Source organism: Ascidiella aspersa, chromosome 7, assembly GCF_963924565.1.
Source record: "Ascidiella aspersa chromosome 7, kaAscAspe10.2, whole genome shotgun sequence".
NCBI lineage: Eukaryota > Metazoa > Chordata > Ascidiacea > Phlebobranchia > Ascidiidae > Ascidiella > Ascidiella aspersa.
This window is the reverse complement of record NC_139453.1, coordinates 13,538,917-13,561,866: the sequence shown is the minus strand read 5'-3', so window position 1 is coordinate 13,561,866 and position 22,950 is coordinate 13,538,917. Positions and strand designations below refer to the sequence as shown.

Below are 22,950 nucleotides of genomic sequence, written 5' to 3'. Positions count from 1 at the left end.
TTATGAATTTTAAAATAGGGGGGAGTCCATGTCTTTCTAAGTGATCTTAAACAATCTTAGACGCTCGTTTAAAATCCTACAACATTGTCGTCTGGGTTTTTATGTTGCTGAAATATTTGGATTATGGTGCGAGTTTGGGTTTTGGCAGGTCAAGTGTTATTATTGAATTTTTTCCTTTTATTTCTTCCTTGCAATTTCAACTTTGAAAACTTATTTCATTACTTCTGTTAAGATTCTAGATCAGTGCCCAATCATCTTGTTGGATTTAGTTTTTTTTTGCTTCACTTTCTAAATTAACAAAAAAATAATAAGTTAGCTTTTATCATTGCAGCTACTTTATAAGTTTTTCAATGCAATTTTGTATGAACAGACCTAACCGGCACCCCTAAAAATCAAATATGCACCACGGTTTTTCTTTGCATTACCTGGTCACACTGATTTTTTGGCTGTTCAACTGTGTGATCCTTACGATCTGCTCTACTTTTAAGCAGGGTTCTGGAGTCTGACTCGGGACTCAACAGAATCGGTTTGTTTTGCTGGAGTCAGACTCGTGACTCTAGTACAACCTTGTAAAACTCCCAGAGTGCGCAGTACCATGTTTGTAAAATGATATGGCCGCCAACTGTAAATTGTAAAGGTGTATTTGCAAATGTTGGATATTTTCCAGTCATGTATCCTGAGGGGATGAATTATAGGTTACCTTATGAGGGTATTGCCGAAAGTCCACCTTAATTTAGTTATATAAATTGGAATCACATTTTAGTTGAGTCCAGCTTGTGAGCCCTGCTTTCGAGACAGTATCAAGACCAACTTAATCCTTGCTAACCTAATAACTCATACACTTGCAGGTGGAGAAATGAGATTTTATTAAATAGCAATTCAATCAATTATTTGTCCCAGGAAATGCTAGCTATACAGAAACGGTATCTAATTTTCTAATTTTGTTTTCCTTTAAGGTAGAGTGTTGTTTGGTATTTGCTCGGTAAGCTAAGGAACGTGACTTGCAGGTCACAAGGGGATGAGCTGTGAGTGTTCAGCTTTGTAAAGAAAAATACCAGAGAGAAAATGGCCGACAGAGATGGAAGTGGTGAAGGGAGCTCAAAGGATGGAGGTAAAACATTTTTTTCTGTTTAGATTTTGGTTGTATGCAACTTTGTAAGTAATATTCCGATGCCTGTCTTGAACAATTACAATTTACAGGCATGCTTGGGATGTTCATGTTTGGTTTGGCAATAGGCCTTAAATTGAAAAAGTTAAACATTTCATAATATAAAAAATCTGTACTTTCCATACATTAAATAGTAGAGTTGACATATATGTGAACTTAAAGACCATGCAATTAATTAATTATTATGTCTAGTTTGATTTTTTTCTCTTATTTGTTGGCAAATTTGGGTAGTTGTTCTATGTGAAAGAATCTGTAAAAGCTGCATGTAAAATATAATATAATATGTATTTATATGTAGATATATATATATATATATATGTTGTGTACAAGTAAAACCACCGTAAAGTTTTTGTTTATTTTTGCACTTTAAACCTAGATTAATCAGAAACGCGCCCATAAAAATAGTATGAAAGCATCAGTTTTGCTATGACACCTTGATTTCATTTTTAAAGTAAATAAGTTTCACATTAAAATTGTTTTGTTTGTAGTTTTTGTAGTGTTTAAATTAAAAGAACGTTCAATTAACTTACATGAAAGTAACTAATGTTTAATAAGTCACACAAGCCTAAATATGGTTTACCTCTACAAAAGTGTGGTTAAAATATTTATCTAATTTCCTGTAAAAGTTTAAAAGTTCTGTAACGTTTTTTTAATTTAGTTTTTGTTTGGAAATCTTAACCATATGTGATTAAAGTCAATTTAATAAAACTTGTGGAAACATGTGATTATCTGAATTTTAATAGGATTAAATTCCATAAATGTTATTATAATTCAATTGTTAATTCTGTTTTTACCTTTTTGATTATTAGTCAGTATATATTGTGACATGCTTTTCTGCGTAATGGTACATATTTTGTAATGGTTAATATTAATTTATATCAAAAATTCCGTGATAAACAAATGACCAACTTTATTTTTTTGAAATTTGTTGGATTGCCTAAACTTGTTATTTAACAAGCATTTACTATTTCCTGACTGCAACTGAAAAACTATAACTTGACAATGTTTTTTATAGTAAAAACATAAGAATTGTACTACTAAGCTAAAAGTTTAAATGGACATTGTGCTTTAACCTCCTTGAGTTTACACCCTAATTTCAAACTTAACTTTTCTTTTCCTTATGAACTCAAAAATATTTCCAGGTTATCCCCAGGCAGGTCCTAGGAGGCCTTACTACCAACAAGGGCAGCAGATGGAAACAGAGGAGCTGGCATCAAAGATGGTTTACATTCAAAACAAGAGGTTCTACCTGGACGTAAAGCAGAATGTGAGAGGACGGTTCATCAAAATAGCGGAGGTACAAAAGCGATGGGTTTGCACAAAAAAAAAGTTTTTTAAATATATACCTGTTTTCAAACCAATCAGAGACACTTATTAAAGGATATTTTTTTCAGTTGACAAAATGTGCATTGCTGGTAATGTTTTTTAGTCACAATGACTGTAAAACTTTGATGAAACTACTTTAGTTTAAGTCTGAAACATATATTTTGTACCTATATGTAGCATTCTTAGCACAATACTTGCCAATGTCTATAGGAAGATAATTTAATATTTGATTGGTTTATACATAGGAGTAAATATTGGCACCATACACTAATGACCTTGGAAACCAGTTCATGAATTATAGTTTTCTGTTTTTGTTTGTTATATGTAAATGTATATTCAAACAGTTAGTGATTCACATTAACATTCTTCTGTAGGTTACACCTGGTGGCAACAAGAACCGGCTGACCTTGTCAATGTCGATTGCAAACGAATTTCGCAACATGCTCGGTGACTTTATTGAGCACTATTCCACTTTGGGGCCAACCAATCCTGATGCTCCACCGGTTCATAGAAAAATCTTATATTTTAGGATTCAAATAGCCCATGATTTAAGCACAACCACTTTTGGTTATTTTCCTTAAGTTTTACATTTTTTCTTTGTTGCTGAACTTTTGTTAATATTGTTTTGTGAAGTTTTTTTTATCTGTTTGTTCATATATTGTATACGTCGTTACTTAATAGATTTTTTTTAAATGAAAACTGTTAGTGTAAGAACTTGGTCAATGCTTTATAGGAGGAAAGACGAGCATCGTTGAAAACTGATCGAATCACGCGTGAGAACAAGCGATACTTTCTTGACTTGAAGGAAAACCAACGCGGAAGATTTCTTCGTGTCAGGTGACAAACTAGGCACAAATGTTTTATCATTTGGATCCCTAAGATTTGTCTAGAAAGCCTTTGTAGCATGCTTAAATCTTGATTTATGTTCACACCAATTATTATTCATGTAACAAGCGAAATTTAAAGAATCTGTATTGTTCAATTCTTTTACCCGGCACTATTGGGCCATCCTGCACAAAATGTTTGCCAATATATTAAAAGAAATAAATTTTAACAGTAAGGATTGGTTGGGTGCTAAAAGCTTTGTCGTACATTAGAGAAAAAAACACAGATTGCTCTGAATTTTTTGGGGAACCAAAACCGGTCTGAGCGGGTTGGGAGAAAGGCAACACCAGCTTTACAGGGATATGCAAATTGTGCGGCTTTGAGTCGCGTTGTGTTAAAATACAAAGTGCAAATGTAACCATTTCCCACATGCGCAGACAGCAGCAGGCCTTCAGCAATTACAATCAAGATGGACGTCCGGTCAACCCACCACAAATCGCGCTTCCTGCTCAGGGTAAGTCAATTGCTACTTCACTGCGCACGTGGCATACAGTGGAGCAAGTTTAAAACAACTTCACTAATGAATTGTATGCCTTTCCTTAGTTTAGGATTGGAACCCAGCGGATGACAAAAATTTATTCCAAAAATATTGTATATTTTGCCTAATAAAAATATATAAGAGATCAATAAAAAACCTCTTATTCTTGGTCCATTGTCCAGCAATGAAGAAATTTTCTAATGTCCACCTGGGTATTTTAAAACAACATGACTTAATCGCTTCTTAGCAACGAAGCCATTAGAGGCCACCGTGACCCCTAACCTCTATTTGGAAAGCCCTTTTGTGCGCACTTCAATCTACGTTTTTTGTCAGTTGTTACATAACCTTGTGTAGTTGTGTACTTCCTATATTATCCTTTTGGTTCTTTAGGTCTTTGTTGTTAATATAAGATATACACGCAAATTGCTCTTTGGTCAGTACTCAGTGGTCACTTACAAACTCTGTGTTATATTAGTAGGGTTGGAATTCTATATTGAAGCCCATGAATGTTTTAGTACTTTAATAATAACTAAATCATGGCGTGCTAATTCTGTTGCCATCAATTTCGAATGGTCGATGCTGTTTGTTCTCTTGATGCCATTTCAACCCAGGCCATTATGTGCGTATTTGTTCAGGGAACAGAGTCAATATTGCATCGACACTACTGTTACATATGATCCCCTAAATTGCGCATAATATGCAATCAACTGTACAAATCTGCTCTGATATAATGCCCAGTCCTTGTCCATTCTCTCCACAGCTTGTTTGAAGTATATGTTACAATGTTGTTGTAAGAGTTTATCGAAAAATTTAGAAGTTGATTACACTGCTATAAAGTGTCGTTGCTTGCCTCCGTTTTCAAAATTTAATTACGGTGTTTTACAAAACTTTAAAGGTAATTATTTAAAAAGACGCCCATCATTGTATATCGATGTTTAAAGAACAAACTTTACAATTGTCGCAATACTATTAAGTTCGTGGCTGAGAAACTGACAGCTTTGGCTGGCGGTTTTGCGACGTGTGCAAATTTTATTTTCCACGGTCGTCACTTTCCTTATGAGCGATCGCAGTCGACGGTAGAATTTCACCCAAACACATGTTGCGTGCCGGCAGCTGCCGGGGAGTCCCAAACAGCGGTGCAAACACCTACACATGGGAATTAGTCAACTGCCAATCCCGCCACACAATGCCCGTGCAGCAATGTAATTAACAGCCAGGAGCCTGTACAATAAGGCTGGTCGCGGCGCTTATCTTTTACCTTGGCCCTTTCGCGCACTGTCGTCGGTGGCGATAAATTATTTATCAATCTTGATTCGAATTGCCTGTAACCCGAGCCTTGGCAGTTTAAGGGCGGCGAGGCGTAAGCGAACAACCAAAACAGTAAACACCGTTAAAAGCCATTTCGGGAATGGCGTCTTCGAAACAAACAAAGGTTCACGGGGACTAAGCTGGAGTGCCGGCCGATATAATTAGCACCAGTTTTCCCCTAATAGCACAAGTTTAGTTATAAGGAACATCCAGCAGACATTTAAAAGCTAGAGAAATTTTCAACTTTTGTTTAAAAAAAAGCGGTGATTTTATTTTCAAATGTGTTTTTCTTTTTTATGAATGAAACATGTTATTTTATTAACGATCAGCTGCCTAATAATCCAAATAAATGCACGTGCTTTTACAGAGAGATAAATTTATTGTTAGGTTAAACGTTTTTATTTCCTATTTATAAAAAAAAATTATAAAAAAACTTTTATAAAAAAAACTTCTTCTAAATGTCATCTACTGCAATAAGTATCCATTTGCCATTCATCCAATTCCAATACTTCTATTGTTAATAAAAAGGTGCAACACGTTTTATGTTTACCCCAAATTGACCCTTTTCTCTGAAGAAACACCTACGGCAGTCGGCATAGCCTTCGTCAACATTTTGTTCTGTTTAAATTTAGTGTCTTTATTTTCTGTCTTGTTTTTGGTCTAATGACGCACCTTTTTTGCGCTGCCATTGCTTCCGTTTTAATTTCGCTTTTTTGCCAGAGACCGGTTTGTTTTTGTTCGACAGTTGAACAAACAAAACGCAAAACCTGCACCCTGTATTATTTTGTCGGCGTTAACAAACTGACACTTTCGCTGTTTCTACGTTCATACGGTAACACTTTATCGACTGCCGTGTGTGACCGTGTAACGTAAGCCAAATAAGTCGAATAACTTTCAGTTTAATCGTATAAACTGTAAACAACCAAAATCACCGTGTTGTTTGTTTTTGTATGGATGTTTTTGCAACATTCGGGTACTGTGTTAGTACTCGCTCTAGGTTTTATGTGGTGAACAAGTAACCATACGGGTTAGACAAGTAATCACTTACTTAAAGTTTATTTTGTATTGCTTACCAAAAGTAATTTTTCTATTACTTTATATTTTTTAATAATTTGTTTTTAGATTAGTGAATAGTTTAGAATTATAGATGAGGTTGTTAGTAAACGCAATACGACACACAGATTACGACACTTTGCATTGCTATGCATGTCTAATAAATGTATACTGTTAGGTAAACTTACTTTTGAAGTATGCAATTTTGCGACGTAAAATATTAGTGCTTTTAAATGGCGCCTCTCAATCTCATTTACGTTATATGCGATTTATATGGACATTGCGTTGGCTAGCAAACCATTGCTAAACTGCCTAGATGTGTTTGACGAAACTCCACATCAGATTAAAGCGGTAAAAAAACACTATGAGCCAAGTAGCGTTAAAATTTTGGCAATAATGATTTATTCGCCGTTACCTTTCAATTTTAATAATTTTGTTCTGCTGAATTTTTTTTTTAAATGTTCTGCTGAAAGTTTTGAAATCACAATGTCCATAACAAAAAATACTTTAATTACTCAATTATGTTCAATTTGTATACTTAAATCACACCACTGGAAAATATGCTGGAAATAATGATTTAAACGCCGTTACCTTGCCTTGCTTTTTGTACAGAAACTGACGATGCCTTATAGGCGAAATACATATTTCAGTAAAATTTTAAGAAATGATTTTATGTTTTATCTGTTTTTATAAACAGTCTAGGATCATCCGATACGAAAACAAGAATCTTTCTTTTACATTTTATTGTCTGCGGGAGATTCCTTACTTACTAAAGTATTTCAGCTTTATACATTTTTTTTAAATTTCGTTAAAAATAACGTTTCATTGTAGGTCTGGTCGAGTTCCGCGACGCGCTCACTGGTTTGATCGACGAGTACGGCACTGAGGACCAAGTCGAGCTGCCCGCTTCTCACGTTATCGGCAATCGACGCAGCAAGCAGGTACTAGTTGGCTTCCAACAATTCGTTATTTTCTCATTTTTTAATTGTGTGGTTTCTTTCTATCTTTTCTGTTCTTTCGTTTCAAACCCAGGCGTGATTTTAGCGATTAAAACTTGCTGACTAACACGGCCTACTTTTTTCTAACACGGCCTACTAACTTTTGTGGCCGGTACTCTTATGGCCGCTTCAAAAACCTCTTTATGATGTTAAACTTGGCTCTCAAAACAAGTGGTCAAACAAATTATAACTGTCAAATAACCTGTTCAACAGTATTTATATCAGTAAACGTTAGCATTAGCTGGTTTTCTCTTAGTTAAGTTAGTTGTATTCGCTGTGTTGGAATTAGACAACAAAATAAATAGTGAATTTAGGTTATATAAACACTCAAACAGTCCAATATGCCGAGTGGTTTAATTTTTTAATTAAACTTTACTGGAGTCCTCATTGGTAAACTGGAACTTTAGAATTTCTTCAGGTATAAAATGCATGCACTTATTTTAAAAATATTGGATTGTTTTCCCCAGTTTGTCTGAATTCGAAGTCTACACGTTTGTTTTACTGACACATACCCCAAAGCAACGCGTGATAGTCATACAAGTGGGTTTACAATGAACAGTTGTTTGATCATCCGAAATCGATAGACAACGCGCGAACAACGTTCCACTTGCTACATTAACACAAACACTGCGTAACATGTTGCAGCGTGTAATGCGTACATTGCATTATGTTTTATTGCAAACAGGTAATTGTACATGCCACTTGCGTGTACAAATATTACGGACGCATTTGCCGTGATAAAATTATCACTTCATTTTCTTCGATTTGGTGCTCATCAGATATTCCCGCTGAACCGACAGTGATCCTAATACGAAAACAAACCCGAGACAAGCGCCCTAGTGGGAAATCGCTGTTTATTAATCGATACGACGAGAATCTATTGTGTTTAACAGCGACGAAAAATCGCTGCAAAATTTCGCTAAATCCTATTTTTGTAGCGTTGCATCCCCGCGTACTATATTTCATTGCGGTGAATCTTGTAAAGAACCCTCTGACTGAAAAAATAATTGATAAAGAGTTACTCGAAAATCACTATGAACAGTTTTTGTTTGATAGATATATTTTACTTGTAGGGGCATCATACGTCGGCTACCTAAAAACACAACAAAATGTAAAGCAAGAATCACGCAAATATAAAAAACTCAAACCGCGCCCAACCACAACTGCTGCAACTAAACAATTTTAAAATCGGTTAAAATGAGGTCACATAGAAACACCCTAAAGTGGAAGTAATAAAAATAGGGTAAAATTAATGGTAACTAAATACAATAGCAATTAAAAGTCCACCATTTAACGCGAGACACTATTTAATCGTAATTAATCAGCATTTACAAGATTAAACCATTTGTCATTAAATTGGGTCTGTTTATATTTAAGTTCATCAACGAAAGGCCCTTTACAACTAATTGATGTATATTGCTTAGAAGAAAAAATGGTCTTTGAGTAATTGTAATCTTGTTTATTCATTAATTGATGCAGGAAATATCTGATATTTTTTAATGGGTTAATTTAAATCCATAGGGTTCGTCCATAATAGGGTAACAAGGTTAAGAATACGAACCTTTTTTATTAGAAACTCTAGTTAAAAAATTATGAAGTTTACCAAGTTTAGCAATTTGCCCAGAAAAAAAAATCTTTTTATTCCGTATTATGTTCACATTGTTATAGATACAGAAAATGGTAAATGTAAACTGTACAAAGTACCAAGGTAAAAAGTTTGACTTGCACCTGTTATTGGTTCGCGGATTGTGTACTTCAGCGCTAGCCATTATAAGTGGGAATCTAACTATACTTCCAAGCGCCGAGACTGAAATAAAAACAATCGTATTGTAAAATGCAAATTCTAGCCCACTTTCAGGGAGGAACTATAGTTTCGCCGGCTATTCAGTGGCCTGTACACTTGCCAGTTAGGTATGTGTTAAATTACGTCATCCTAACGACAAGTGTTTGTAATGTTTTGCAGTATTTTTATGTCGTAGTCGTATTTTTGTATAGTTTTAACTTTTAACCACTAAATTTATTGTAAACTTTGCTTTCTTTACGGCAAAATTAGTTTGTTGACCTGTTTCCGGCACATGTTGTCACACGAAACAAATAATATGTAAAAAAACAAAATTATATCTAAAAATCAAATTAACGCCCTGCTGCTAAAAAAGTTTGGTAAAACGTTAAAGAAGGGTAATAATTTTGGAGAAACTTAAATAATTTTTTCCAAATATATTTCAAAACGGATACTGCGATGGATTATAGTTTATCTCGCTTCAACTTTTTTAATTTCAACATTGGTCTTTAACACGACGTTGGAGGTGGCCACTTAAATTTGCTTCAGTGTTTTTTATCCTTTCTTATACTTGGTGGTTTTTTACTGTCGTTGCGTTTAAAATAGAATATTTTAGTTAAATTAATTAAGGGCCAAATATTATAGAAAAACAACTTGTTCCCCGGGCCAGTCAGGCTATACGATAATTTAACTTATAAGGCAGCCGCTGTTTATTTACAATAATTTTCCCATACTCCGCATAAGATCCGAAAGCAGCTGGCGTAACACCTGAAAAGCCTTCACCATAGGTTGAGAACCACTGAGGCTCATATGTATGTTGACTGCGGTGTGGTCAATGATAAGTTCCGTTTCCTAAAGGCAAGCGACGTTGAATTGGCGCGTAAAAACACACGTGCACAGTGACACGTTTGACGCTGTTATTAGACACACGCAGTCTCGTGTTAACCTGTGTGATCGAGCAAACTCCTTGCTTGCTGCTTCTCGCAGCGGCAAAGGGATTCAAAGCGGAGGCATAAATTATTGAAAGGTGCCCGACGCCCACATCGACGTTGGTTCGCAGCGAACCACGACGTCGTGCTCTTAAATATACCCCTTGCTACTGCTTTTCGGTCGGCTCTAGACGGCCTAAATGAGAACACTCCCCCACTGCTCTTGTGGGCAGCGCAACTTCGAGCGACCCGAACCCTTCTCCCGTTGGCTGTTTTCTCTTTAAACTTTTGAACTTTTTTATCATATTTTCTAAAAATTCATATTTAGTCTTTTTTCAAAATAACCTTACTACGCTTCATCACATTTCTTTGGTCGTGTTTACCATTTAATTAACCTGATTTGCTATAGAGAAATGGTTTAGTTTAGATAAAGGTGCTTTAAAGTCTATACCGGTCACAGAACTACACCCTGTGTAAGAACAAATTCCTGCTTAACGCCAACGCCTTTGTTTTAGTTCTTCATGGACGTCGGGCAAAACCAGCGTGGAGTGTTTCTTCGAGTCACTGAACAAACTCGCTACTTCCGGTCGGCCATTACAAGTAAGTGAAAGGGCAATTTTTTAGTCCCTCGAATATCGGCTCCTAAATAGTACCAAGTTGAACACAAGTAGCCTAACACACAAGATAGTTCAATTGTTTTTGTTTACCTATCACTACAGGGGCTAATTTTCTAATTTTTGGCGATTATCTTCTATAGCAGTGGTTCTTAAACTGGGGGGACGCCCCCCTTTGGGGACGTGTGAGGTTCACAAGGGGGCGCGAGAAATTGACAAACTCTGTATGAATTATGACTAAACATTAAGGCTAAACAAAAGTAATATTTCCCTGCTACTAATACTCGAATTAAACATTTGGTATCCCAAAAACAGTTTTTTTGGTATTCAAAAACAGTTACATCCTTCGCATTAATGCAACTTACCTGGGAATAAATTGCTGTTCTGCTTTATGTTTTTTTAATTTTAAAACAAGGTGGGCACGAGGTTTGTTAAAATTGTAAAAGGGGAGTGTGTCTCAAAAAGTTTAGGAACCACTGTTCTATAGCATATTTCAGTTTTATATACATTTTTTAATGCATCTTAAAAAAATAAGAACATGTAAATTTAGAGGTGTTTAAAGTAGAATATTAAGTTATTCTAGAAAGATAGGTTTCCATTTTAGAGTAACGAATCCAGAATATCAAATCCTGGTTTGTGTTTTCCAATGATTTAAACAGTATTTATTGGTGATTATTAATCACAAATTCACAATACACCGTTTGGTGACAAAACAGCATTTAATTAGAAAACAATTTGCTACCAAATGTCATAAGAAATAAATTACAACTGTCCAACCTTGTAAACCACAACCATTTAATACAAATGTTTAAAGTGTTGTAACTACATGAAAACCAAAACTAAGACATGAAACATGTTATAAAAAACTACGAGTTTTTTTTTTAAAACTTTGTTTTTGCCCACATTGTTATTGCGGTACAGCTCAATAAATTTTTCACAAATTCAGATTGTTTTCATAAAGCTTTGTTGTGTTTTAGTTCTTCTTTATTGCAAATTTGTTAATTAAGCAGTCAAATAATATTCTGCAAAGAATACAAATTTACTACACTGTGAGTAATAACAAAGATACACTGGCGTAACCTCGCTAATATTGTCCCAAATTTAACCTCTGTGGCGTATTTTATATAAGGCCAGCGCTTTTTACGGTGCAATGTTACTTTGCATTGTGGAAATTTTAATTCTCTGCACCTTACATTGTATGTTAACCACTTGCACAATAACATTGATTGACAGTTAATAATAATGATTAGGTCTAGGGCGAAGGGTCATTGGCAAGCAATTGGTCTCCCGAAAAAAACCCGGATGCTGCACTACTTAGCTACACTTAAACCGTTTAGTTAAACGTAACCACTAAAATGTTTCACCAGAACGAGGACAATGTAATTAAAACCTATTTTGGTGTATTTACTGTGTTCTATTTTAATAACGCTCGTTGTATAATTATTGAAGACCACAAACTCGAAATGCCTAAATATAAGTGAACTTAGGCGAAAAAATCCGAGCTAATATTGGCCCCCGCTATCCCGGAAAAATTATGAAAGGAATTCGCTTACAACAAAGTCGATTAAACATTATATATAATATATACTCAGGATTGACGACGAACACCAACGTCAGTATGATAAACAAATCATTCAAACGGATACAGAGTTTCGGATTAACCTAGTATCTTGCGTGTCTTCGCTCAGACAAAAACAAATTTATAATTTCCAAGTTCGTCAAAGCGAAATACCGACACCTTCAACAAACGAAGAACCCAAGCAAATCAAGTGAACATAATCAATTTGCTTCACGAGCTATCAAACAACCTAGCAATTTCTTGCAAAAATAACCCACCTATTAAAGCAGATACTCACAATCACAAAAACACGCCAAAAAACTTTAAAACTCTCTTGCTTTCCGGCGCAGTTCCGGAAAAGTTCTGGAAGGAGTTCGCCGACTACCTGAACGTGACTTCGAAGGCGATGGACGATTACTATGCGCAGATCGGCGAACGGGAGGAGGACCGACACTCGGAGGAAGCATCCAGGGAGGTGCCAGAAGATGATGGAGGAGAGGTAGTGGTTTTGTCGGTTGTTAAAATAGTGTAATGAACAAACATGGAACCGTATATTATGATATGAAAGATTGGAGATACATTCCAAATAACAAAATATCCAGGAATTGAGGAATAATGTTATGTAAGTTGAACTATCGTAATGAACAAAAATGGAAACCATATATTATATGAAAGCTTTGAGATACATTCAAAATAACATAATACCTAGGAATTTATCTAAGTTGAACTATTATCACGTTGGTTTGATATTGTCTATTAAAAGTGCCTTCCTTCTATTTAAGCAAATTCTTAAAAAAAATGATAAAAACATCCGTTTTTTAGTACAACTTTTTTCACATGATACTTCTTCACACACAAAAAAATAAATACCTGAAATAAAGTACCCAAATGCTATATAACAAATAGGGTATGTTCAATACTCAAATACACCTAGGATAGGATGAGAACTAATACTACCCATTGGCCCTCTGCATTTTGCCGACCTGCCGATTATTAGGTTCTTTGTTGTTCGTTTTTGGCCGATTAAATGCAAAATGCTAATATTGGATTTATCCTAATACCATTTTAGATTGCCGGTTATGGTGCTTTTTGGTGTTCGTTTCGGCCGATTAAATGCGAAATGCTGATATTTGCATAAGAGTCAAGACTCTGTTCCCATAAGAGTCAGACTCTGTTTCCAGTATAAAAAACAACTCCTGCCGATTCAATTGACGGGCCTTTTACAGTTTCGAATTTGGTTCTGTACTAGGCACGTTGGATTCTGGTAGTTTCACGTAGTCTTACTCGAGTCCGACTCCGCAGCCCTTACATCAGGGGTTCTTAAACTGGGGTCCGTGAACTAATTTTAGGGGGTCCATGAAGGCCAATTTGAAATATTAGTTTATATTTAGAAGTACGCTAATCATTAAAAAAAAGAGTTTATTAAAAAAAAAGCGATTTAGTACTGAATGTATTTACACTCCATTTTCCTAAAATCATCAGCACATTTCGGAAAAACATCTATTTGTATTGAGACGTGTAATTGTATTTTGAAGTAAATTTATAAATAAATCAGCATATTTCTAAAGACTATTTGATTGTGACGTCATTTTTGACAATTTCTTGCCTTCCACGCAAAGCAAAAGAAAAAAAATTAGGGGTCCGCGGTAAAAAAAGTTTAAGAACCCCTGCCTTACACACACATGCACAGTTGCACACGCAACCCGCGAAATATTTCCACTTACCTAGCGCCAGTTGCCGATTGCTTTACGCGTACCGCGCGGATCCAACAAAACCGACAAGATCAAAAATCGCGTTTACAACGTTTTTTTGTTCAGAACGTGGAAGTGGCCGAGGAAGAAGAAGAAGAGGCGGATGAAAGAAGAAGGCGTACCGATGACGTGGATGACATCGAGGAAGAAGAGGCGACCGCTTCCAGGAACGAATAGCCGCACTCTCCACCACCACCTGGCAGAAGCGAGCAAGACCATGGGGTGGGTCGACTTGTTGAGTCGCATACAAGGCTAGCGTATTGGGCGATACTCGAAACCAGTTGCCAATTTGTGTTGCTGTCCAAAAAACAATTTAACTTTCTTCATATCAGACTTGGTTTGCAATACAGTGAACAGTTTTTTTAGCTTTTAAAGTAAAATTAATGGACTATGGGAATACCAATTTTTAAAAGACAAGCACATTTGGTAGTAGGGCGTCATTTAGAATCAGCTCAGGACACCGTCGTTTTCTCTCGTATTGGTTATCGGTATTCCAATAAATACGAACTACCAGATATCCCAACTTTAAAGTGAACAAAAAGCTAGTTTTAAATGTAAACATAAAGGCGATGCTTGCGGGTAGTTTAAAAAAGTGAAGAAAAAATACAGCATTGGTTGAAATATTGTCAGTCGCTGAAGTTAAGAGTCTAAGTGTTTGTCAACATTTTCGAAGTCCAATAATTTGGACTGTATTTTGAAACCACGTTCATAACATTGTTTTTACTTCTTTGTAGTTCTTTGTATGTTTTATTTTATTTAACGATAAGAAACGAAATGCAAGTGTAAACTTTTTTTTTCAAGTCAAGCATCCTAGTTGGATCTTGCTGCCACTGAAAAGCCACTCTTGCACATAGGTTGTTTTGTTTTGAAAAATCTGCCGTGGCTAGACAAAGCGTCAAAAATTAGCTTCATAAAGCGTAAGATTAACAATGTTGCGATGCTTTTAACCTACAATATCACAACAAGCGTTTGTTTTTATTTTGCCAAGATTTTTGCATCCCGTCACCATTTTGTGAATGATTGTTCAGTCGTCAAAGAAAAAAACGTGTACAGTTCTCCAGCATTGTTCCAGTGTCGGTGTCAGCTCTTTCAGCCAATCGCCTTCACTTGTTCGATGACGTCATGTAGTGTGTGGTAGATGACGTGCTTGTAATCTACGTCACTCGTGTACCCAGCCTGGTGCACGGCGTTTTTGTTTTGTTTTGTTTTGTTCGTCTAGTTATAATGCATATTATATTCCTCTTTAAACTAACGACTATATATGGCTATGTGCAGAGGCGGAATCCATTGACAGTTTATTCACTCGCAAAATTACAGGTTGGCCATACCGAAATTCGCAATGTTTTGTTTCCTAATTACGAACCTCCGTTATTCTCAGTATTTTCGGTACGCCCTGTTGTTTTTGTGTGTCTAAGGGCGCCCTTCCCTAGCAGCGCAAATAAACCACTGCCGCAGTTATTGCAGTGTGTCCGCTTTTGGAATAGCCCTCGCTTTAAAACAAAATTGCTTCGTCTTAAAAGGTAGTTTGGATAAATACTATCACGAGGTATCCGACTTTTTTATTACCGCTGGTTGCTTTAGGCGGGTATTTACTTCTGAACTATTTTTGGTTTTGTTTATGTGGATTTATGTAAAATGTTCATTTCAGTTTGACAGCTTCTGAATTTATTGCCGAAACTCTTAATCCCCAGAGTCTGGTAGTAGGATAACGTTAATGTGACAACCACTGCCTAAAAAAAACATTCTTATAAATATAGTCCGTTTCAGTCGTTCTTTAGGTTTAATTTCCATGTTGCACCCTGATCTTGTATAAACGCCCTAAAATGATTCAGCACATTTTTCGCTTCGCTTCGCGAGTCAGCAGTTTATCCCAGCGTTCGACCTCATTTGAAATTTACGTATTTTTGTCTGTTCATTCTTCTATCCGGCGTCTTTACCCTGCCGACCCGGAAATATTTGTCTACAGCGCACAATGCCGATCACTTTTAATTATCATATTCCTTCGTTTGGGTTGCGCAAAAGTTCCGAAAAACAGTTTTTGTTTTCATAGCGGCATTTGGTATATATCTCACTGTCGCCGCATTTTATTGTTTAAAGTCATCATCTCATTGTTGCGCTTTATATGTTTGTCACGTTCCACCTGTTTCATTTCAAATACCGTTTCGCTGTAGTGAAATTGAGCAATGATGCTCCATATTTCCACTTCGTTAGGCGGACAGAAAGTTTAAATACAAAAACGGCGACTTAAAATTTTTCTTACGCCTTGCCAAAGTATTCAGTTGTTTTGATAAACGGTTTTTGTTAACGTTGAGCCGATGTGGTGCCCAGTCGCCCGGTGAAGATTAGCATTGATTTATTTTATCAGCATATGCGGTAATATTGCAATAATACCTACATTTTAAGGGTGAACCTGACTTTGTTTTGGGGGTTGTCTTCATCTTTGCCCTGATTTAACGGCGCGCAAATCAGAGAACTGGGTCACTTTTATCACGATATATTTTCTAATTCTTATTGGTATTTAGGCAATTGCTCTAAACCTATGTAAGCTTGGACGCACAACTATATTTTTAAAACTTTGTTTGTCGTTGTGGATCCGACCCGAAGTAGGTTCTCAAAAAATAGTTCCGTTTGCTCCACTTATTTTAAGGACCCCCTTTTGTTGAACAGTCACGGCGTCACTTATTGTTTTAACCTGTTGTACATGCTTTTAATTTAGAGAAACAGACCCATATACATTGTGCATGTGCCCGTCTTGTGCGTGTCCGTAGTTCTTAGATGTTGATTTTTTCTTGTAGGCAAGTATCAAAAGCCGCCACTCTCTTGGGTATTGGATGGTTGCCTTTTTCTTTCTCCTCTCTCGTTTGGTTTGTTTATTCGACACGAATCCCATGGTCGCGGTCTGGTGCACATAGCTGTATAGTAATATTATTATTAATAATAATAAATAAGTTTTAATGTTGAGTTCCACGGACTGTGTTATTGAGAGTTGAGGACAACTTCCCACAGAAGAGTACTGTGACAGGGGAACAGCTGGTAGAAACAGTCACTAATCATCTCGTCTTGTTGATGTGAAGCATTCTGTTAAAACCAGTTTAGGACAGCTGTGTCAAACCCACGAACAGAACTAAGAAACGTAAACTGTTTTCACGTCTGATTTATCTATTGTGGAATAGAGAAGAATTCGGTACCCGCATAAATTGAATACATAGAAGCGCGAAAAAATCCACCATTTAGGATAACATTGCGAATGTAACGAATAAGACTGTAAGAAAAAAAATAGTCTTGCAAGGCATCAATCCAACCATTTTAAACTATTTTAAATTGCCAAAAGCGGAATGCGCAAACTTACTGGAAATATTTCGCGGGTCGGGCGTGCATGTGTGTGTAAGAAATGCGCAGCAGGACGTGCGCATGCACAGAAACAAATTTGAAACCGATAAGGCCACAAACTGTAAATTGTTAAGGTGGAAAAGCAGATGGTTAAATATTTTCCTTCAACGGACTATGCGTGGGTGAGCTGTATGATACCTATATTAGTAAATTGCCGTATAGGCTATATACGCCATATTTTATTTACGTAAATGTGTTGAGTACAGTCTACAAAGTCGGCGCCGATCTCGGGAGTTCGACTTCTTTGCTTTTGGGACCGGAGTCGGACTCGGATTGTTTTTAACTGACTCTGCATCCCTGGTGTACAGTGCGGCTTGCTGGTCACATGGTGGACATACCTTCGACCGAGTTCAGAGTATAAAACAGACAAACTGACGTTTTGAAAAGGTTGATGACCGTAATTTGTTGTAGGAGGCCGCATATTTTGAAAGGACCTAAACCTTAACCGAACATATCAAAAAGCTTCACTCCAGCATGACGTCACAACCTGTAGGCTATTTTACAGAGTCAAGTCGTGCTACTTTCGATAGTTTGCCCAAAAAATAGAATATGCTTAAAAAAAATTGCTTTTAAGATATCCCACTAACGAGCTGCACATTTAATGCGCGACAAAAGTTATACTAAATATGAGTTATTATTCAAAAATTATTCTCACTTTTCAAAACCACATTTTTAGATTTAACGCAACTCGTATTGTATTTGAACTGGAACTTTATAAACCGATTTTTAAAATAAATTGTCTCGAACCGAATAAGTCTATTAAAATATTCTTAAATCCGAACTGAACCGAAAAGACGGTTCGACTCCATGATATTAAGTCACGGGAATTCGGAAATTGATTCGTTAACACATTACACAGGTTGCGAGTAAAGATGTATTACAAGATTTATCACCAGGGCTTTGGACCCGGAGCCGTGCATTTTCAATGGAGCTGAAGCTGGAGCCTCTACGTGAAATTCAAATAGGGCCAGAGCAGTTGTTTAAAAAATAGCTCCGGCTCCGATGTATTTCATAAGATGCTATGCTACTACTAATGGCTGAATTCACATAATTTAACAGCAACCCTTCACAAAATTAAGAATTGTTGCCTCTTTTTCTAACTAACCACGTTGCTGGGGGATTTGACAGCAGACTGAGCTGAACAGTCAGCTGCAACCGATGGTACTGATTACTGACTGACCCCATTTGATGGTATCAATAAGCTCCGGAGCTGGAGCTAACCTATGATAAATGAGAACTCTGGAGCTGGAGTCGGAGCAATTTAACATTTACGCCTGCTCCAAAGCCCTGTTTTATCACAACATATGTTTATGGCTACACCTTACAAATCTGTCTGATCTTAAACTTCTATAGGCCTGTGCGTCTCCACCTACTGCAGCAAGCGAAAATGCTCGGACTACTCACTAGCAATTGTGACCAACTCCGGTAACAAGATAAGGTTTATTGATGGAAGCGGTTTTAATTTTATCCGCAGTCAAAGGCATCAGGTCAACCAAGATGTGGCGCTTAGTCGAGCGCACTCACGCAACACAGAAAAACGAATCATATAAATTTGTATTCCACGTCGCTTTGGCTGACTTTGATGAGGTGCACTTTGACGTTGCACTTCAGGAAAGCGGAAAGCAAGCGCTCCGAGTAGCCGACAAAAAAATAGGGCCTCGTCGAGTTTTTATCGTCATAGGTGAACAGCAGAATGATGTCGATCATGTTGAAACGGCGCTTGATAACTATAAACAAATTTATTGTTTCTTTTTTTGTCGTACTTTAGAAAATTTGCACTCGTGGGTCGTCGGCAACTTTTAATATTTCGGTTAAATATGATTAAGAGGTTACAAATTCAAACAGGGTCTCAAAGTAAGGCTGCTTTAGGTTTTAGATTTTTTCACAGAAACGTTTGTTTTGTCTATATAATCGGAAAAGCCTTGAAAATGTTTTATATTTCAAAATTTAAACAACTCTTATATCATTCGTAAATAAAACGCGTGTTGTTAAATAGGCTCCAAAAAGATTTGGAGCATTAAAAGAATCATCACAGACATAGTGCAAATAATTTGATAAAGCAGTAATAAGCACATACATTATCGTTTAACAAAATGTGATACCTATGTTCTTGGAAATCATTCTGTAAAACGTTCCAATAATAAAATTTCTTATGAAGTGATCTTCGTAAATCCTGTCGGACCCTCCATCTTCTTCATGCAATGAAGCTTAACAAAACAGTTTCCAGTTGGTGTTTTATGTTGCATGAAACAATATATTAGATCACTAAACGCTTTATTATATTTTCTAAAATAAAAGGTAAATGATACTAATATACATATATAGATTAATACAAAGGGTAATTTTAAGTTAATATACAAGTTTGTAACAGATATATTACATTTGCATTTTAACAGTTTATGTTACAAAGGGTTACCAGTGTTAAATGAAAGAAAATTCTTTGTTGACGAGATGTGATAACACTTCCAGGCTTCATCATAAGTCAGAGGCTTATTTAGAAATTTTGAACCGGGTATTTTGCTAGCCTTGCTCTAAACAAACAGTTAATGGAAAGTTAAAATTCCAGTTTTGACAATGTGACTATTTCCTAAATGGCAAAAAATATACAGAAAATGCTACTTTTTTGCTCTTACTAGACTAATCTGTTGACCTTATTCTTGTGATTATGGGCTACAGGCAACCCAATTCCACTTTTAGACGTTGAGTTAGTTAATTTTCTAGTTATATATATATATTTTTATATATATACTGTTTTAGTTAATTAGGATTCTAAAGCACAACAGATCTCATGATTCATGAATTAAAAAAAGTGTTAAGTGCCATCAGATTCCTAGTAGAAGCTTAAGAAGAAAGAAAGGATAAATAGGACTGTGAATACCAGCAAATATCACAATTATTTTAAAATCACATTTGTAGTTTGATTCAGCCTTCTATATCTAGAAGAATGCTTGTTACAAAGCCCCAAAGTGTGTTTGCTTCTGTGTGAAAAAGAACACTCTTATCTAAAGTGGAAACTGCAAAGTAAATTTTAATACAGCTTTGCTACAGCAAAGTTAGGTATTATTACTAAAATAAGGTTTGTACACCCTTAGGAAATAAAAGATTGCTACCAATAAAGTAATCAGTGGAACAACCCCTGTTCCAGTGTGCAAAGTATTACAGTTGGATCAGTAAATTATTTAACAGATTCAGCATGCACCCACAAAAAATCAAATATGCAGCCCCAACTTTCTTTACATTACACTAGCGGGGTTCACTTTTGCATATTTTTTAAGCTATGAACAAGCAACATTTTGTTAAGGACATACGCAAACAATAGAATTGATCACCGACCTTGCATTGTTTACATGAAAGATGGAGGGCTTTCTGACTTGAAACAGTCGGTAACCTCGCTCCAATAAGGTTCTGAAATTACAAATTCCAAAAATAATTAAAAGTCAAACAAGTTGTCATGTTTATACAACATGTAAAAAAATCAATGTGACAGATTAAAATCCTGCCACTCTTTTTCACAGTTAACAAACGAGTTATCAAAATTGAAATTGCAATAAATAAATCAATAAATATGGAAGTATAAATATAATGATAATACTTGAACCGCCCAGAACACAACTTTTTGAAGCATTTATTTTATATAGTGTTTCGTTGTTATACAATTTAACAGTACCTCATGTTAACAGCACTGTATACTTACCAGAGTAGAAAACGTTTTGCACAAATTCATCATTTCATTATTGATCTTCGAAAAAAATAATCAAAAAAGCATGTATTTTTATTATCTAGCAATAAGTTTACCTCTTAGCAAAATTAAAAACTTTAATTTCGAGATGGAATAGGTAGAAAAAACAGAAAATCCAAAGCCTAAACAACAAACGTGCGTTATTCCATATTTAAGCATTCTAACTTTGTAGCTTAAAAAAAATTAGAATTTTGATACAGCGTTGAAGTTAGTCAACCGTGACAATTTTTTTTTATTAAAAGTAAAAAGATGAAAGACGTTGCCTTTAGCAAAGTTGCCTTTAGCCAAAAATAAATAACAAAACAGTTTAATAGATAGTCATTGCAAAAGCTTACGTACTACGTAGTCGTGTACATTTTCTGAAGAAACGATTTTACTTCTTTGATTTTTTTGATTTTTTTTAAATTGATCACATATTATTAAGTATTCCTCTATCGTAATAAACAGATATCTTTTAAATAGCATTTAATATATATTAAAAAAAAGTTTTATGCAGATAAAAAAAGTAATGAGAAAACAGTTATTAACGAACACTAGGTGGCTGAGGTTGATCAACAAAAGGCTTAGTGCCAAACTTCACTACATTACTTGATATCAACACTTAACAGTTCGTACTTCTTTCAGTTGTTGGAAGTTCCTATCGTTAGACGAAACGCAAATAACGTGGTTTAACTTCACAAATATGTGAGTTTGTGGGGGAAATTGAAGCGCACAACTGACAAAATAAATATATATTTGTTTAATAACGTTTATTCGTAGAACGTAACGTATTAAATATAAATTGTAAGGTCGTCTTTGTTTGGTTTACAAACCTAGACACTAACTCAATATTCGACGCTGGTTTAGAATCCTGCTAAAACGAACATTATTTGGCTTAGGGCGCTGGTCTAAAAGAAGCATCACGCAATATTTGGGGCTAGGGTGTCAGTTAGTGGTTACTGGTTGGGTGGGTTAACTATTATTATATTTATTATTTAATAATATTGATTCACCTACCCAAAAACTAACCCGCACTGTAAGTAAAATAATGTTAGTTGTTGTCCGATTCTAGAGCGGTCCCTGTATATTTAAGTTAATAAGGGAACAGCTTTTTGCAGATACAATCCGACAGCGAAAGCAAATAGAGTTTTTGATTCTATTTAGCGATATTATATTGCCATACCTGAGCGTTTTTATTGAAAACAACTGGGGCTTTCGTTGCTGGTCCAGAATCCTACCACAACGCACATTATTTGGGTTAGGGTGCGGGTTAGCGTTTTGGGTTTGGGTGGGTCAAGTATTGTTATTAAATACTGAAATATAATAATACTTGACCTACCCACACCCCAACGCTAACTCGCACCCTAACCCAAATGTTGTGCGTTGACATAATAATTGTGGTAGGATTTTAGACCAGCGCCGGACTTTCATACTGGGAGATTTTCTGGCGCTTTTTCACTATCGTACGTAAAAATTAATAAAATTTTTTTTTTCTTCAAATGCCGCATACCACAACACATATTGTTTGGGTTAGGGTGCGGGTTAGCGTTTGGTTGAGGGTGGGTGAAGTTATTATTAATAATAAACATAATATTACTTGACCCACCCTCAACCAAACGCTAACCCGCACCCTAACCCAAACAATATGCGTTGTGGTATGCGGTATTATTATTTTTTTTTTTGCATAACTTTTCACGTACAATAGTGAAAGAGCGCCGATTTTCTCTTAAGTTCACGCCTATAATACTGTGTTGCTTAAGTCCTACAGCAGATTTACGTCCAGGACCCTTCTAAATGATAGATTAACTGTTCACTTCTTTACAGATTTTGTGTTAGTGTTATGATGAAGTTTACTGTTTTGTGTTTGCTACTTTGCTCCTTACAAGGTAAGAATATAAAATTAGTGTTTTTTTATAAAGAAGAAATTCAAAATTAGACCTTCAGATCATAATACATTATTATTTATCATTGTATATATTAACCAAATTACCAAG

The 22,950-nt window shown here is 35.8% G+C and overlaps 3 protein-coding genes across 3 annotated transcripts in view; 2 read left to right on the top strand and 1 right to left on the bottom strand.

Moving 5' to 3' along the window:
* Positions 1-960: 960 nt before the first annotated feature.
* On the top strand, positions 961-16,809 carry LOC146137939 (transcriptional regulator protein Pur-beta-like). The gene is made up of 10 exons (XM_083393349.1): positions 961-1,111; positions 2,311-2,465; positions 2,869-2,997; positions 3,228-3,331; positions 3,757-3,833; positions 7,050-7,159; positions 10,441-10,525; positions 12,448-12,596; positions 13,915-14,070; positions 14,837-16,809. Exons 1-9 carry the CDS (start codon positions 1,066-1,068, stop codon positions 14,023-14,025), a joined length of 966 nt encoding a protein of 321 aa, XP_083249475.1. The 5' UTR covers positions 961-1,065; the 3' UTR covers positions 14,026-14,070; positions 14,837-16,809.
* A 1,851-nt stretch (positions 16,810-18,660) lies between these two features.
* On the bottom strand, positions 18,661-21,131 carry LOC146137938 (small ribosomal subunit protein uS3m-like). The gene is made up of 5 exons (XM_083394177.1): positions 20,933-21,131; positions 20,572-20,643; positions 19,655-19,769; positions 19,341-19,445; positions 18,661-18,965 (listed from the first exon to the last, which is right to left on the bottom strand). Exons 1-5 carry the CDS (start codon positions 20,963-20,965, stop codon positions 18,781-18,783), a joined length of 510 nt encoding a protein of 169 aa, XP_083250303.1. The 5' UTR covers positions 20,966-21,131; the 3' UTR covers positions 18,661-18,780.
* Positions 21,132-22,784: 1,653 nt separating this feature from the next.
* The window catches only part of LOC146137937 (uncharacterized), a 41,680-nt gene continuing 41,514 nt past the window's right edge, over positions 22,785-22,950 (top strand). Inside the window, exon 1 of the mRNA XM_083394485.1 lies at positions 22,785-22,842. Within this exon, the coding sequence (XP_083250611.1) occupies positions 22,797-22,842 (46 nt within the window). The 5' untranslated portion in view covers positions 22,785-22,796. The remainder of the gene's footprint in view (positions 22,843-22,950) is intronic.